This window comes from Anser brachyrhynchus, assembly GCF_964034855.1.
Source record: "Anser brachyrhynchus genome assembly, chromosome: 5".
NCBI classification, from domain to species: Eukaryota; Metazoa; Chordata; class Aves; order Anseriformes; family Anatidae; genus Anser; species Anser brachyrhynchus.
Genome location: NC_137699.1, coordinates 51996343 through 52015052, shown reverse-complemented (window position 1 = coordinate 52015052; position 18710 = coordinate 51996343). Strand labels below are relative to the sequence as shown.

Genomic DNA, 18710 nt, shown 5'->3' with positions numbered 1-18710 from the left:
TCTGGCCAGCAGCAGGTCCCTTTTGGAGCCTGCTGGAGCTGGCTGTCATCTGACATGGGGCAGCTTCTGGGCTTTTCTCACAGAGGCCACCCCTGCAGCCCCCCGCTACCAAAACCTTGCCACATAAATCCAACAGTAGGGAGGAAAATATACCTGTGTAGAAACGTCACTAACAATAATGGGAGTTTTACATGCAGACAAGGAGATCAGCAGGTCCCCTGACAGGGTCGTGGAACATCTGCCCATTTTAGAAATCTGAATTTGTTCATCAGAAATTTTTCAGCAAATACCATATAGTTTAAATGCCTTTGAGGGTATCTCTCTGCAGAATTCCACAGTTCTTTAAGAAAGTTATGCAAAGAAACAATCTAGCACATTTTGTGCTTTCTTGGCAAATAAATGGGGAAAGTCCTGTCAGCAGTCTGGGCTATGCAGTGTGGAAAAGCTCAGTAGACATGCTGAGAGTACAGCAGTGGTTTGGGTTAAAATATATATTACTGCCTTGGATTACACACTTTTCTGTGTTTATGTTTCCATTTGTCAACGTATCTACACTGAATTCTTTGTGGCTTTAGCACATTCCAAGGGAGCAGTTCTTCATTCCACTAATCTACAGAATTACTTTAGTTCTTCGACAATGAGAATTACAGAGCCTTTTACGCAAGTAAATCAGGCACATCAGGATTCATGTAGATGTAGTGCTTCTTAAAGAAGCTGGACTACATAGGCTCAACTTCTTGCCATGGGATTCTGATGGCCATTAGTAGAGCCTCTCTTGGCTAATATCATGTAAAACAGTCTTTCATTCTGTTTGTCCCTAAAATCCCCAGTTTTCCACTTCACTCCCAAAATTTCGTTCAATGTGCAAGGTTACAAACTTGGTACTTTTTCTCCTCACTTGTCAGTGAGCAGGAGGGCTCTTTTTGTTCTTGCTTTACCATTCAGTATGGCTGAAGAGAAAAGAAGCTTCAGCAACACGCCCCTTTGCTCACAATAAGCAATTTACCAGCAAATGTAGATCCTGCCCTTGCTGGATATCCCAGCTTCCACTGATAGTGCAGTCTACAGACACAGCAGTCCTGCCAGGAACGGAGAGGGCTTTTGTCTGCTTAGTCTCTGAGGCCTGATATCAGCTCTGGACTCCATGCATGCCCAGATCTCCTTCTACTTCGCCTTTTATCCAGCAACTCTTTAGTCCTTTAAATAACAAAGCTCAGGCTGATTTTCACCTAATTCTGCTTTGTGCCTTTTTTAGACTTACATTTTAAAAAGTCTCTCCACCCCCATCTCTTGTAATCAATAGAATGGAATCAATATTTAAGGGTCAAGCCCTTTTCTTTTTCCTGTGGTTAAGCTTTTTCTAGCCTTGCATCTTAAATAAAACCTGTTTTCCCAACCATCTGTAAAAAGGATAGGAGGAAAAAAGCCAGCTGATTAGTGTCTCTCTTTTAGGTCTTAGGGTAATGGCTGCTTTTACCTTTCTAGTTTAATTCAGCACATTTACAAAGCATTAAATCTGTCAGTACGGCATTAACTTCTATCATGTGCATATTAATAGGAATAATAATCAAAACATCAAGTGAGTTTGGGTGTTAAAACTGGTAATATTTTCTTTAAGTGCTAGTACACATTTGGCTTGGAAGGTGCTCAATAGTGCAAAGAATTTTAAAACTAAGATTTATCTGCTATCTATATAGAAGTGCTTTGTGGTAAACCTGATCATTTGTACCCCAGAGGGCATGATTTTGTCATCATGCTGATGTTTTCATGGAACACATTTTTAAAACACAATTTCTAACTTTTGTCACTTCCATTAAGAAGAATGTTGATTAAGTGGAATCAGCATGTAAGAAAATATTTAGCAGCTGTTCTCTTATTGCAAAATCATAAATATATGGAAAAATAATCACACAGATATTTTATGCCAATTAGCAAATACTTTTAATTAAAGCATGTTAAACATTACAGCCTCATCTTAACATTACTGAAATTCAAATAAAATGTAAGGATGGTGGAATTAGAGGGGAAAATCTTCACTGATATATTAGAAAGGTTTTGTTAACAAACCAGCTGAATTGGTTCAGAAAGATTCCCATTTTGTATGATTTTTAACATCTTCCATCTATACATTTTATATCATTACAGTGCTTTCATATATATATATATATATGTATATATATATATAAAGCTGCTTTCCCTTTAAACAGCGCAGGCGATAGGAAAACTACTGCATTACTAGAAATTATTTGCAGCTTTGGTGTTGCCAACATAGAACAGTTGTAAATCAAGAATATATTTTGAAATATCCTAAATCAGTTTTTACAAATTGGCTCTCGTAGTAACAGCTTTCAAAGAATAAAAGAATGCAGCCATGGGAATTCGTATTTATGGCTGAGGGTAAGTAGGAATTAAATGTATCTATTTCACTTATGTTGCAAAGTACTATTATTCAATGGTCCAAAATATTATCAATTTATTTGTATTCACTTTTTATTAGGAAAGAGGTGCATAACCATGCAGGTTTCAATGATGTAGATAATAATAATCAGGAAAAGAAATACTCCCTGGTGAGGATGAAAGGAATGCATGCTACCTTCTCAGAGACTCAATACTATATCTTCAGGAAAAGCAGTGTACATACAAGAACACTGTCCTGGAACATACTAAAGGAGTTGACTGGCTTTGTCGACTTCAAAGTAAAAGCCTTTGCTATACCCTCTGCTCATATCTAATCATTTTTGCCTTGCACACACCACCTACACACCTAACACTTCACTGACAATGCTTGCCTTTCCCCACTACCCCCCAAACACAATGGAAAGTTAATTGAATGTTTTATGCTTTAGCAATATCAAAGAAATGAAAAGAACGTAGGTTTCAACTGTATTTCAATAATAAGTGCATTAATTTTTACCTTTTAACTGACACTTGTACTAATTTCCTTAAATGCTCTTTTTTACTCTTTTTTGATCTGTCTGGCTTTGTCGGGTCTGATGATGAGGGCTTGCTTCAAATGCAAAAAGATTAGCTCTCTTTCCTTTAATAGCACAATTATAGCTTGTGTGATGTCTAAATCATGAAAGATATCAGGGACAGACTTCTAAAGTCGCATCAGTTTATTGCAAAAGTGGTAGTAATCATTTTAATATCAAAATTACTCTAATTTCCTAGTGGCATTTAGGAACCGTTGGGCATGCATACGCATACACACAAAGATTAGTAGCCATTTACTTCTAATTTGACTTAGATAATTGTTATAAATAACACAATGAAATTAAAAGGCTCTGTGTTATATTTTCACCTCTACCCAAGATGTTGTTCAGGCACTAGAAGAATATTGCCACATCAAAGCAAGAACCAAGAGATCCAGCTCAACGTTTTTAGATATGCCAGAATCTACATTTCATTTTTGGATTTAGTTCAACATGGGACTTAATACTAAACTTTAAAGAATGAATGTGCCTTCCTTAAAGATATGTAGTATGTTTAATCCCATCAATGCTTAGTCTACTTTTTTAATCCTGGATTTAATATACTTTACCACAAGAGGGCAAGATGAAGATACCCCTCCTCATACTGGATCACACCTAACTCCTCAAGTATTACTATTAGTTATATTATGACATCAAGAAGAGTCCCTGTTCAAGATGAGGGCCTGCAAACGATGAAGTGGAATACAAATCTAAGGGAGAAGGAAGAATTAGTTTATACTCCAAACTTACTTTGATTCACAGCATTCATGGAATGGTCATGGCTGGCCAAGATAAAGAGGAATGTCAGAGCTCAGACAAGAAAGCAGCTACCTTTTTCAAGAATATCCAGTGAAAAAACTACACCACTTCTACATTAGAGATAAAGTTTTACAAACAATAATAACACCGCAAAACATCTACATAACATGTTGTATGCAAGAGGTAAAAATGGAAGACTCGCAGTCATCTTTTTCAAATATTTTAGGATATTATGTCTGCTACACAGTAGTTTCAAAGGAAAATTTGATAGTTAAATCCAGGAGCAAAAATACAAATTGCTCTGGGAAGAGTGAGTACTAGCTTTGATAAATTTTAAGTTCATAACAGATAAAGTGGAACAGTTTGACCCATTGTCAGTCTATTTTAAGATGAACATTTGTTAAATTCTAATGAAAAAATGTAGTACTTAAACTTTGGCAGAAGGACAATTAGTGTTTTTTTTTTTTTTTTCCCTGAATTGAATAAAAGCGCATGGCACTGATTTTTACTTTAACTACAAGCAATAAATATGAGCTGCAACAGAAACTAACAGCTATTGGCCATATCTACATGGATATGTCATACAAGCAAAGTTCACTTCAATTTCAAGCACACAAAATTTATGTCTACACCATATAGCTTATCATGCATTAAGCCTGCTCACACAAGAGCTGATTTTCTAGTGTTAAGAACAACTTGCACCTTTTTGACGTGTAGGGCTATAATCAGCCCAGCCAATCAATGCTGTCTGCACCAAGAAGCAAGAAAAAACGACTGAGCAGCTATTATACACCATCAGCTAACTCCTAACCACTTCAGGCAATTCAGCCTGAGAACTTTTAAGTCAATTTACATTAAAACATATCCTTCCTGCCTGTAACGTGCTATGCACATTAGGATTATTTGTTTGTTTTGCATTCTCAGAAATTGCTGGTGAAGCACAGTGATTGGGGAAACACACTGTGCCTCCAGCAGGCACTTGAGAAAGTTTATAGGGCAAACAAGCTCCCAGTTTCCCTAGTCACAGTCAGTAGATTTACATGTTACTATAATGAGAAAGAACAATAAGCTGTCATTCATCGGCAGATACTATACGAGTCTGTCCATGAAGAGAAGATACTGGAAGTGGATAATCTTCGCATTCTTAGGCTCTGCTTTGAGTATGTCGACTTAGAGAAAAATAGCAGACAAAGACAGGCAGACCAAAAAGAAACAGCAGAGGTCTGGAAAACCTCTGGAAGCAAAGCTGATAGTTAGTGTCATTTATGAGACTGAGCAAAGTAAGTGAGGAAGGGGTTGTCTGCACAAGTTTCACTTCTGGGACTGACTTTTGCACGAACCCAGAATAATTAGAGGATGCACCAGCTCAGGACTTTTTGCTCTGACACATCACATTGTGGAATGCATAATGTGGATTCATGTCTTGAACACTGGCCCATTATCCTATAAACACAAGCAATGAGATCCTGTATTCAAGTTTTAAGCAAGCTGGACATCCAAAACAAAATGTGGCATTTTGTTTCAAACTCTTCCTGTGGTTAGCATCAATATTCCCATCCCAGCACAACAGGACAAAGGTAGGCAAAGGATGGTTACAAAAATATTAATAAAAATGTTCTCTTTTAAACAACTGAGATGTGCATGCTTGAGAATAACATATGAGATGAATGTTGTGTGCTGTTGTTTATTTGAATTTCATTTTATCTTCTAAATACATTAAGTTCTGTGTTTCTTACCATTTAAATATGATGAATGGGGGGAAAGTTTTGCTTTTATCATCTTAGTATAAAATAATAAAATTTAACAAAATATTTTCCTTTCATTTCACAAATTCATTATTATAGATGGAAAATAAAATTTTATTTTATCCAGCTATAAGATCATCAAACTTATTGTCTTATTTAATGAAGTTAAGAGGAAATGAAGATAAACTTTGTTACAGAATTTCCAGAAAAGAAATTTTAAGGAAGAGACCAGAGCATAAATAAGACCCGAGATGAGAACTTTTTACTACAGCACACTCAGCTCTTTCTAGAGTCTCCTGCACTGATTTATGGTAATTACAATGAAGTATATGGCAAGAAGTCTCTTTTACCTTTAGCATGTCTATGTTTCGTCCTATATACCTCTGCCATTATGATCCAGTCTTCCTCTCCCTCTCTTGCCAAGCTTATTGAATTTCTATCTGTCTACATCATCTACAACTTCCTGCTGAATTAATTTCTTGTAGCCTACTCCTTGAACCTATTCAGTCAGATCTTTAGTCTTTACTGCACTGAAACTTCACTTAAAGGGTTTTCTATTTTTCTCCTAGTCAAATTTCAGGGTCTGATTCTTCTTACATCTCCCTGGGACATCTCAACAACTTTTCATATAACTAGCCATCTTTTCTCTATCAAATCTTGTCCTCAACACTTTGTGTTAGTCTAACTTCTTGTGTTCTTCTTGCTCTCTAAATAACACCTTTTGATGTCTCACTGAGTGAGACATTCCTAATCTCTATTCACTACTGTCTGGGGTGACCTCCCAACCCCATCTAAAGCTGCCTTTTCTTACTAACATGTCTTTTCCACAATGTGGTATGTGTGAATAAGTATGTATTTATTGTATAGTAGCTATGAAGATAAGAAGAAATCAAAGCTATTGTAGATAAAGATGTTACAACTGCCTTAAAAAAAAAAAAAAATGACCAAGTGAAAAAAAGGTATGCATAAGGCTAAATTAGCCTCCTTCTAAGCTTCATAAATTCACATGTGCTCCAGGGAGGAAGATAATGCAACCCTAATAAAGTCTTGTTGAACTTGGCCATTTAGATGGCTAACCCTTTTCTAACATGGTCTTTTTCTATATTAATAACTGTTCCAACTGATGTCTTTTCCTATTAGAGTGATATTCTGTCAGCAGTTTGGGCCTGATGAAAAAGACCATGAGGCAGTGAGGCAAAGCAGTCTTGGCAAAATGGAGAGCATGATATTTGGCAGGATCTAATGTTAATTCCTTACAAACATCTTCAAAGAGTGTTTTTAATTTAAGTCAAAGGCTAGAAGTAAACTGTTTCTTTCAGGCCTTATTTGGTAAAGGGGCAAAAGAGTTGTCTACTGTAAAATGACATTGTTTTTCCAAAAAAGAGGCATCAGACCATTTGGTCAGTATGATCTGGCTTTCTAGATAGTTCTCATAGCTTTTCAAAAGTATTGCTTGTATTTTGTATGACCTGTACTCTCTTCCTATGCAGAGTTCTCTAAAGCTTGCCATGAATGAAGGGCCATTTTTTTTCTTAATTTTTTTTTTTTTTAGCAAGCATAGAGTGTGTGGAATTAATGTAGTTCACACAACGGGTCAAGTCTTGGTCTTATCATCTATACCCATGACTTACCTTTTCTTTTTTTTCTCATGTTTCTAAGGTGGTTTTGCCCACTTTGGATCAAACAGCTCCTGCAGCAGATAAAAATAGATGAGTTCCAATCACGCAGCGATGGCACTGACTTTAGTCAGATTAAATGCAAGAAGAGGAGGTCAATTTTTTTTTTAATTGCAAGTGGCTAATTCACTGATTGCTAAAAACTATTCATGAATAATTTATATCTCAAATATTAAACTACATATGGGATGAGTTACTGGGGAGAGTAAGGAACCATAAACCTGCAACTCTTCTCTATAAAGTCTATGCTGAGCTTTAACCTGTGTATTATCTACTTCTAAGTTGTTTCAATGATTGATCTTAATGTGTGTAAGTAGCCAAGTGATTTATAAAAAGTTATTAAATTATTTATCAATTGTAAGAAGAAATGGTGATGTACAGAATAAATACAAAGAAAATAAAAATCTTGTAGGCCAAAATTGGAGCCTGTCATTTGTCACTGCTTCACTTACGGATGCACTATATATGCGTGTGTGTACGTGTATATGTATATATACACACACACAAAGTGTCCAGGAGGTAGTCTTCATAATGAGCTTCTTCATCATAAAAAGAAGTATAAACACAATGCTCAATTCAATTTTTATTTTTTTTTTAATCAAGACCATCACAACCATTTACATATTGTGGCTTACAGGCATATAGTAAGACGTGAAAACCTTTGCCATTCCATTTTACAGACAAAACATTAAGGCACAGAGAAATGAAGACTAGCACTTCATAAACAAAGGTGCCCAGCTTGAGACATTTGGAACCTGTCTGCTGAAGCTCTGTGAACTACAAAATTACTTTAAATGGAACTGCAAATTGTCACCTTCTGAAGGCCTAGCAAACAAGCTCCTCTCAAATTTACCAAGCAAGATCAGTAAGATTTCTTTTGAAAGCATCAGCTTAAAAAACATGCTGGACATCAGAGTTGTGTCTTACTGACCTTTCGGCTTTGTTTCCATACCCCTATATCTTTATTTTCTGTCTTTGGGTGGAACTGTAGCCTGAAGGTCAGTGTTGCCCAGATGAAGAGGACAGTCCACACTTCCAACCGCTGCATGAGGCAGGTATGCAGAATCCTGCTATGGCAGCCAAGGATGCTACACAAACCACACAAACTGCATCCAGTGGAGGACACAATCCAATCTGGGCAATGGCAAATGTTAATCCCTGACACCCCAGCAGTGTGAGTTGTGGGTCTGTAGTCTAGCTTCCTGCAGGCCTACTGCTTCATGTACCGTGTAACACCTGGGACACCGGCTTGGACTGATCTAAGGGGAAGAGTGCCACCTACTGAACCACCAACATGAGCTATCAGTGCCTGCAATTCAGGAGAACGCTATTCCATTGAGAGCCTGGACACAGTCTGAAGCAAATTGTTTGCCACAAATTTGAGCAGGAAAACAAACATACACAATCAGATTGGAATGAAGTGAAAAAAATGTGCTGGATCATAGAGCAGATGTTGCTATGTGTTACTAGGCAGTGCCAGTACACGCCTGTGACTGTCATGCGTATGTCAGCATGCAAGAAAATAAAGTGTGTACTAAAGATACTGAATTATCATATTCACTCAACTAGAGAAAGACTGGACTAAGCTTTTCTCTCAACCATTTACCAGTAGGGTTGCTGAAGCCCACCAGAGAAGAGGATGCAGTGCTGGATCATGTAAAAGCAAAACATAGAGCTTAAACAACTCCTGCTTTAAAAATATTTTACTTCCAGTATCCTTATGGATGCTTTTATTTTAATCTTGAGATCCATCAGTCTGTCTACACAATTTCATAACTATTATGCACCTGCTTAGCTTGCACTGCTGAAATACTTCCACAGCTCATTCAGTAAGTCCTGTTTTATTTACAGCTACCATCAAAATCACCTGAAACTGACATTGTTCATGTAGAATCCATTATGTGGCAAAGTTCCATATTTATATCAACATCTAAAAATACATGACTTACTTGGAAAACACAGCTAGCTTACTTTTCAGTCATGCTCATCTTCTGAAGTAATGTGGAATTTAGATCTTCAGCAATATTCCAAACTCAAACATCAAAAAAAAAAAAAAAACACAGAAGTGAAATAGTTAAACATTTTATTATTCATGTTGCATTCATAGTAAATTGTGTAATAGTTTTCATGTCTTAATTACTTAAATTTTATATTGAGCTATAGTGATATTATCTCTCTTTTTGTCTCCACACAATTGTATTTTATAATAGCTTTTATTAGGGCCTACATGAATGGAATTTAAAATGAACACATCATTTCTGTTACTTCTACAGTTGAGAAAAGAGAGCACTTTTCTGATATTTGGCGTGAAAAGTGCTTTCCTTTGTGTTTTATGACATATAGCAAATTGTATTAGTTAGGGACATATTTTGAGCAGGAAGGTAACCAAGAGGAGTACAGAACAGATCTTCCACTTTTAGTAACTTCATCTCAGTCTGTGAGGGGGTGCAATGCCCAGCGTATAGTGGAGGAATATTTCCCTACCCACCACCACCACCACCACCACCACCACCACCCCCGAAGGTTTGCTCTTGTTCTTATCGAAATAAAAGGCAAAACTTCCACGAGAGAAACACTGGAGTAGCAGATACACAGGCTAGTGCATGTTTATACAATCTGTCTACCTACCTCTGAAACTGAGGTCAGCTCCTCTGCCTCACAAACTCCACCTGCTCTGCCAGCAGCGCCTACCTCGATACCATCGCAAATGCCTCCGCAGTCTCATGTTGCTCCTTGCATTTGGGGAGTCTCCTTGAAACCTGGCTGCTAAGCCATTTCCTTCACCTTTATGAAATCCTTCCTAAAGTCTCACTTCTGCCAGCACACCTACACTCAATCTGTGTGTGGGATGTGTAAATAAATTTAAATAAACATTTGTTTTCAATTGTTAACAGAACTAGCAAGGCATGCACATCCGTGGCTTAGACACACAAACAAGATACCACAAGATATCAAGTTTCTGCTGAGCTGCAGGAACTGCCTGCATGCTCAATATCCCCCCACAGCAAACACAAGGTGAGGCAATCTCACCTCAATCACCTGTGCTGGGGGCTGAGCCCACTCCGATTGCCGGCTGCTTGTTGGATGCCAAGAGGACGCACACGGGCAGCCACCACGCATCAGCTGCTATTTGGTAACCTTTTTCTGCACAAATTGCTCAATCAAACTTATTGATACCCTGCCATTTCTCACAGGTACTTTTGGAACTGTAGAATAATAAATTGAAATGTGTCAATAAATACATATTATAATATCAAGGAATTTTTTATTTTATTTATTTTCTTGGAAGGGGGTAGGGTAGGGCTAACTTGAATCTATTAGTTCTATTAAAAAGCAAATAGGCACACAGACTTTCATTCATTCTTTCATTATAATTCAATAAATGATACTTAAAAGCCTTTTTGCAAAAAATCTGGCAACGCCAAAGTACAATAACAACCTATGTACGGTTCTTAGGCCAATAGATGTCAGTGATAAAGGAAAGCAGACAAAGAGCATCATTCCAAAACGCTGATGATTTTTTTTTTTTTAAATCTGAATTTCACTCAGTCCTCTGCAAATCTCTGCTAGTGAGCATCAGTCTCCTTGTTCAAACTATGGGACAGATTCTGCCTCCAGCTATCATGCCAGTAACAAAAGGAACAATTTAGCTTTCAATTTCTTCCCCTCCCTCCCCCCAAAAGTTGTGAAATGTCACCCTATTCTTTCCATATTACACACCTCAGCTCTTTGTACAAATGCCAGAATTTGCCTAACAGTCCCATTCGGTGTTTCTGTTTGCTGCCTTCTTTGCAGATATCTAAGAACAGTTCCTTATTCTGAGCATTTTTTTATTCTCAAGATTGGTTCCCTTGCTTTTTTTTTTTCCTCTCTCTCTCTCTTTTTTTTTTTTTTATTAACATGTCCACACTGTTACTAAACATAAAGGGTTTCTCAAGGAACCAATTTTACCACATTTGTTTGGGTGTTATATGGATGTTCGGAATAGAAATCAAGAGTACAAAAATAGATTTTCTTGATTTATGAGACATTCCTGTTTTCAATTCACCATCAGTATGTGCAGACACGATGCAGTCAAGAAATGAAGCATCTGGTTCTCCCACGTTTCATTTATGAACTTTAGCACCAGATGTAAATCATTCATAAAATCCCAAAGTGTTGGAAGAATCTCTTCCTTCATTTCAACAAACATATACTCCAAGTACTGTACCTAACACTTCACATCATTTGTTACAAATGATGGGATCTGAATTTTAATGACTTCCAGAAATAAATTTCAAGAAGGAAGAAAAGACGAAGGAAAACAGGTGAGCGTGGCATTCCTTGTTTCTGACCATGAATTCTCTTTGAAACCAAAAGATGTCACTTTAAGTTATTACAAACAAAGTCTATACATGTTATTACCTGCATGCAGAATGTTTTGAAGAGAACAAATCTATTAGCTTATAACTGTTCTTCTCCCAAATCCTTTCCATTAGTGTCACATTCATGTCAGCAAATGCTGATTCAACATCAGATCTGAATTGCCTTCCTATTCTTATCCGCCAATCGCCCTTCCTCTCCTCCTTCAATCCCTCTTTCAGTCCCATTTGTTCAGCAAGCTCCTCTTGCCTTTCTCTCAACATCTGTAATCCCTTCCTCCTCCCTTCCCACTCCTTTGTCTCACTGTGTGCATTGAATTTCATAGGATAACTCACACTTTGGGAATTAAGCACCTGCCAAAATAATTATGGGATCGAGGCCTATTCTTTATGTCAAGGAAACCTGTCTTCTTCTCTGTGTAGAAGAGTCTTTTCAATGATTATGCATTAAACAACACTTTCAACAACAAATCAGTCTTTTCTGGCCCTTTTTTAATACTACGTTTCTTACATATTAATTTAAGTGCAGGATTGTCAGGCATGCATTGCCTTACACCACAGAGAGCTAAGGAACTGCAAAGTGCAAGGAAAAATATAGCAAGAAGGCTCCGCTAAGGGCCTCTTGCTGGAAAAACCTGTCCACGAGGGACCAGAGAGGTTAAAAGTATTCACAGAGTCGCAGACCCTCCTCAGCTCTGTGCTCCTCCCTATATATACGCCACCCGGCTGCTTTGCAGGCTGCCTTTAAGGGCAGCTCTCCTTGCTGTCCTTTCTCCCAGCCCATAAAGGAATAGGCGTAATTGGCCCCAGAGTACAGATACCAGCAGTAGAAATCTTACGGTACCATTCATATGTATCCAGTAATAAGTCCCTATATAAAATTTCTGACACCCCAAAATTTTCCTTATACTTCAGTGGTAATATCTGGCATTTATTTAGCTCTTTATTGGCAACTTTTTCACTGAGCTCTAGTCACTGCAGTAGCTGAGCACCTAGAGCCACATACAACACAACATTTACCTCCAGAAATGGACCTGAGACAAGGAAGTTTCTCTCCACCAGCAGCCAAGCCGTGGACAGTCTGCACAAATGGATAGAGCCACGGAGCAGCCCCCAGATAGCCTCCAGCCTGACTGATGTGCAATGCTTTTTACAGGGACATGCTGGGAACATAGTGGGTTGCTTTAAGCAGGCTGGGAACACAGCAGGGGCAGATCCATTGGCTGCAAATCTCCTGCAGAAATCACAGCTGCAACTACAGCCCACAGTTTATAGTACAAGCTGTGGATCCCTTCCTTGGGTGCCCAAAGCCCTTGGGCGGAGAAGGATTCTTCCCAGTCTCTTGCAGCCTTGTTCTCCAGCACAAGCACCAATTGTTCTGCACCTGCCCAGGGAGACTTACAGCTCCACTTGAGTCCTTACCACTGGGAAAAAAATAGAAATAAAAATAAAATATCTCTTGTCTCACAAGCCAAACTCAGTGATTTTTGAGGTGAAGCGGAGCAGGTGTTCAGCAGTGCAGGCAGCAGCATTGCACAGTACAGTTTAAGGCACCAAATGAACAGCACTGTATCAAATCAAAACTTCAGGGGAGATTTATGTAGGCACAGGATAAATGCTGAAACTGAAACCTGGCCTGAATATGGGGAGTTAACATCTCCATTCCTGAGAAATGTGATACAGGCACTTTAATGATGGCATGTGCTCAGCATCCCAGCCTCCCACGTCACCCCAAAGACCATCGGCAGGGACACAGCCAACACCCTGCAGAGACATGGGTTATGGAAGGCAGAGCATCTACAAAACACCAGCATCACCCCTCTGTGGTCACAGGTTCCCCGACTGGTGTTAAAAGGTGAGCTTGTCACGAGGAATGGTTTCCTCTTTCCATAAGCAGTTCCCACTGATTTCAGTGGACAACTTACGATACAAGATTCTGCTCAATGTCAATGAGACGATCAGACTTTGACTTCTCAAAGTCACTAGTGGCAAACAGTGAAAAAAATACATAATATATTATTTATATATATATATATTATTTTTTTTTGGAATTGCATCTAAATATCAATGTGTTTCCAAAATGGCATCACTATTACAACTTTGTATTTTTTTTTCTTTTCTTTTTGTCTTTTTATCTACACTGGCAACCTTGTCAAAGCCAAAAAAAAAAAAAAAGTATTAGCAACAAAGCCAGTTCAGATAATTGACTAGTCATGCCTGCTATTTGAGAAATATTAGTTTTCTTTTATTTTATTCCCCACCCTCCCACCATGTCAAAGGCTGCAGCCTGAGCCTTTCAGAACTCTATAGGCACAACTTACAGTCTCATAGTAGTCCCACAGTGCTTGGGTGGTCTCCCTCAAACTAACCAAGGCAGAAATACCACCTCCTTGATCCATAATGCGCTCATCCATTTCCCTTGTCTGTTCAGACATCCTAGGACAATGATTTATTTGCAGAGGTGAAGCTAGGAAAACCTCCCCCCTCCCAAACACATGCACACATACTTTTATAAACTGGCTGAAATATTCAGTAACTTCCCAGAGGGGAACGGGTTTCCCCCCTCCCTCTCCTATATGTTTTATACGGTTTCCACTATTATTTGATAAATGTGTTATGACACACTATTTACCTCGGTCAGCAGCTCTGGGGAGCTTTGTACAGCTTTGCTCCCCACCTCTGCCACCCACGAGATATTTCACATATAAATCACATTTCCAGATTAAGACAATACAGTTTGGTACTGAGAAGGGAGAAGAGAGTTAGGATGAGATATGCTGGAGGAGGCTTTGGTTTCATCTCTCTCTTTCACTTCTGAGCCGTGAAGAACTGATTCTCAGCCTGTAACAGTGGCTCTGTCAACTCATTTTTTTCTTTTAAGTACAGGAAGACATTCTCTGTTCACTGCTATAACTCTCTGAGTTTGAGGTTCCCAGAGAAGTACTCAGACCACAGTCTTCAGCCCAAGCAGGAGCAAGTGTAAGGAGGTTTATCACATTGCACATATCCACAGTTACTGAAGTAATCTTTTCCAACCGGGGGCAGTAACTGTGCTAGGATGTACAGTAAGAAAGACATGGTGCAGGCGTGTTCTGCTGAAAATAAGAATTATATTTAAAGCGGATGGACAGAGTTTTGTGTGGAATTGCTCAATACTAGAAGACAGTCAAAAATTTGTTGGGAGGAGGAGTTTTCCTCCAAAGCACTTACTAAATGACATTACTGCAGCACATCAGAGGACGAGTTGTAACAGAGAAGTATTTGGAGTAACTATCATTTATTTTTATACAAATTGGATACAAAAATTCACAGGGAGCACCATTTCTAGGGTTTGCAGACACAGCAAGCAGTTTGGGAAGCATTCTGAAGTCAGTGCTGCAGATGTGTACTCACATATGTATGTGTCAGAATGGGGCAATACCAAACCTGATTAAGCCTGCTCTCTTGAAAATTACTGAAAATCAGAGTCTTCCTGGAATCACAGGCTGACTTTCCAAAACCAGAGACAACCAAAACCTCAAACGAAATTAGACCCAGGAGAAAAAACAGCCAGCTGTACCAACTGAAAGTGTTTCAGAGAACATCACTGTTCCAAAGACTGCATTGCTAATCCCACTGACATACAGCAGTATCTAAAGAAAAGGCAAGAGAACCCAGTCACAGTACCGACAACTCTGGATATTTAAAAAGCATGAGTTAATAGTCCCTTCTTCTTCCCCATAAATGGATAAATAAATAAAAAATGAGAGGCTGAGAGTCACAGAGATCTTGTATATTTTCTTCTGTGTGTTTTTAAGTTAATTTAAAAAAAAAAATAGATGAATTATGGCAGAAGCATACTAGCATAAGATAAAGGATGTTTCCTCTCCCATGAATTCGGGGTACTTGACACCCCCAGTTAGGCTACTGGAAAAGCACCTTTGGACTATGTCATGGATACCAGCACTCTCTTCTCACCACTTTCACACTCAGATAACCAGGGTCCTCCCAACCTGTGAGCTCACTCACAAAACAAACATGGGTACAACCTTTCTTCAGGGAGCGTATGAGTGCTCATTACTTTTTCCCCTCCTCACATGCTTCTACAGAATCTTTAAGCCATTTGTACTCAAAATTATTCCTTATAGCCATCAGAGGAGGTGTGAGCTATCCTTTCTCCTCGAGGCTCCCACATTTCAGGTAAGACGAGTCAGCCTGTAAAGAAAAATAGAGCATAAGAGAACAGCACTGTGATAACTTTTGTCATAGTTTTTATCCTTCACAAATTTTAAAATATTCATGAAAAAATATTGTTAAAGATTTTTAAAAAGGTTGTTTCATCAGAAGAACCCCCAATGTCTTATAAGCGTTTATCCTATTTCCTTTATTTCCCGTCGCAATAACCCCAGTTCACCTATCAGCCCTATTCTCCCCCCACCCTGCGTAACCCCCAACAAGCAAAGACAGTTATTGCTGTAGCGAGTCTGGAACTGTAAGCAAGCTGTTTGGCTAGCCGGTACATGTCTGCTAATTGGTTACTGAGGGATAATTAGCATACACTGTTTTTTCATGCTCATTTTCAGTAAATTTACAGGAATTTAAATAGGGACTTTGACTCTTCAGTCAAGTTTTTTGTCAAGATTGGGCCTTGTTTTCAATTGACTTTGGGGACAACAGACAGATAGTACGGTTGCATCAACCTTCATTCCTAAGGGAACTGAAGTAAAAATTGAAGTATCTCTAGTACTGCAAATTCAGTACTACATATTGGGCTACAGCTTGGTACATCCTCATTAGATAAAGAGGAGGGAAGCATGACCTGAGCATGCAGAAATTAGGTTGTAAGTTAAACTACAGTAATTTATTGAAACCAGGGGGAACTGAAAGAGTTTTACTAGGAATAAAGCTGGCAAAAAAATAACTAGCACAGAGTCCTGTCATACGTACAAGTTACTCTGTGCACAGCAGCAAAAGCGAATCCTGTTTTATAGTGATATAAATGTATATATTACAATTCCCTATATTGTAATATATATATATATATGTAGTAATCCTCTATATCCACAACCCTTTCTGCCAGCATGTGTCATCACAGGGTCTTTTACGTCACACTGCAGAAGGTCTTTATTGCCACCTCATTCTTCCACAACCCCTCCCACATCCTTTAGGATCACCCAGCCTTGTGGCAGCCCCAGCTCCATCTGGAACAGGGGAAGCAAGCAGGGTGCCCTGTGCTGGGCTGGGCCACACAGCCACTGCTGGGGCAGCCAGTGAGGGAGCAGAAGACAGGCCTATCAGAGGCCTGCCTGATAAAAGAAACAACCCCTACAAAATGCATAAGAACTTCATATTTTTAAGACCCCCTAGCACTTTGACAAATTTGATTGAGAGCGGCCAGCGGCTTACAAAGTTAGTGGGGAACAGAAGCTGACAGGTAAACATCATGATAGCACGTGTCTCACTTCCTTGAAAAACAGGCTGAAAAGATGAGAAGGCTCACATTCACCTGATTGTAAACGATTTCCTGTCACTGGGCTGTGTTTCTGTGACCCTGGTCATTTAATATGCTTGCTTTTCCCTATGTTGTCTGATAGTGGCTTGGCAGCCACTCTCCCTATGACAATGACTCAATGTGCTGCTTTTCCTGTCTTATTCTATGAAACACATCATTTGATGTGACTAACACAACTCATTTTGATGAGTCACAGAGCCAGGAAGTGTAAAGAAGATGTGGTTTTCTGAAGTGTGCAGTTCAAGCAAATGTTAGAAAAACAAAGTTTAGAAAATAATTCTTCATCTTAAAATTGTGCATATGGTATAGCTCCTGTCTTCCTACTTACATGGTACAAAGTCCCATTTGTACTGCTTGAAGTTACTAGTGTTAACATTCCTGGTAGCATGTCTGGTTAAGCTGGGAGATGGGTGGAGAGAATACATGAAGGGACATTGTCTTTTTCCACGTTACAAATTTGACACAGTTTCCATCACTCTTAAGGAATCCTCAAAAAATTGAGCCTTGCTTTCTAATTTCTAATGCACAGTCTGTAACTGTTGCCTCTATTTCAGTCCACAGTTTAAGAAACTGATTTTCTAATATGATGGGTCCAGTGAAAGAAAAAAAAATAGTAACAATAATCTTTTTTTGCCTGTGCTCACCAGAAAAAAAAAAAAAAGATAAAAAAAGTAAAAAAGAGACACTGAGTCTCTGAATCCAGTTCTTCCCATTTGCAGTCTAGACTATAGTCTAATCTATAACTACAAAACTATCCTTCCCTACAAGTAGTTATAAATGTTTTGCCTACCTACATAGGAAGGAAAACCAGTATGGATTTTCACATTTTTTCTTTAAGTATTCTTTATAATTGGGAAAGAAAATGGCCAAGAAAAGGAGATTGCCACAACCTTCCTTCCCTCTCTGACCTCAGGCTACTGGAAACTCCTCCAAGAAGGAAAGGGAGGGGAAGGGAGAGGAGGAGAACCAGAACAATAATGTTGCTCTTATACACAGTTTTTAAGTATTGTTTTACCGGAGTAAAGAAACACCCCTCTGCTACAGCTATTGCTTCAATGAGGATGTGAGAGATGCTTTCTTTCCCTTTAGGATACAGGAACGTTTGTCATCTCCCTTGACAGAGCCACCAGCTCGAAGGGCAGGAATGAAAGATGAGCTTTTCCCTTACCTCCCATTCTGTCTCCCGAGAAGTTTGCTGTTCCCATTGCCACAGGAGATACCTAGCATTAATGATTCTGTGGTTTCTCCTCATTCCTCCTTGCAGCAGCTAATGGCAAAGTAGACAACACTGGTCAGGCAGCCCCTCGCCACTGACTGCAGAAAGGGAATAGGAGCTCTGTCTAGCCAAGCAGAGAACATTTGGTCTGGACCTTGGCAAGAGGCAGGCTGACTTGGCTGGCAATTCTTTCCAGACTACAGGATGTCACAGTTGCAAACAGCCAGACCACAGTCCAGCAATGGAGAAATACAGAGCACTGTCATTTCAGCCTTTTTCTTTCTAAAGGCAGAGACACAGCTGAACCAAGAAGCCATCACCTCCTCTCAAATTATGACCAAATGAATGCATTATAGAATATTTTTCTGAATAAAAATAATGTACTTATTTGAAAATAAAGCATGATTTTTTTTAAGGAAATGGCAGAGAACAAAGTGCACAAGGCCAAACTTTCTAATAAATGAGATTTATTATGGGAAAAAAGTCCAAT

At 38.8% G+C, this 18710-nt stretch overlaps 1 protein-coding gene across 1 annotated transcript in view; it reads right to left on the bottom strand.

Moving 5' to 3' along the window:
* Nucleotides 1-18473, bottom strand: part of LOC308195981 (uncharacterized protein) — a 140150-nt gene extending 121677 nt beyond the window's left edge. Inside the window, exons 1-2 of the mRNA XM_080594320.1 lie at nt 18173-18473; nt 7108-7166 (exon numbers count right to left, since the gene is read on the bottom strand). Of these exons, the coding sequence (XP_080450446.1) occupies nt 7108-7166; nt 18173-18231 (118 nt within the window). The 5' untranslated portion in view covers nt 18232-18473. The remainder of the gene's footprint in view (nt 1-7107; nt 7167-18172) is intronic.
* Nucleotides 18474-18710: the final 237 nt, after the last annotated feature.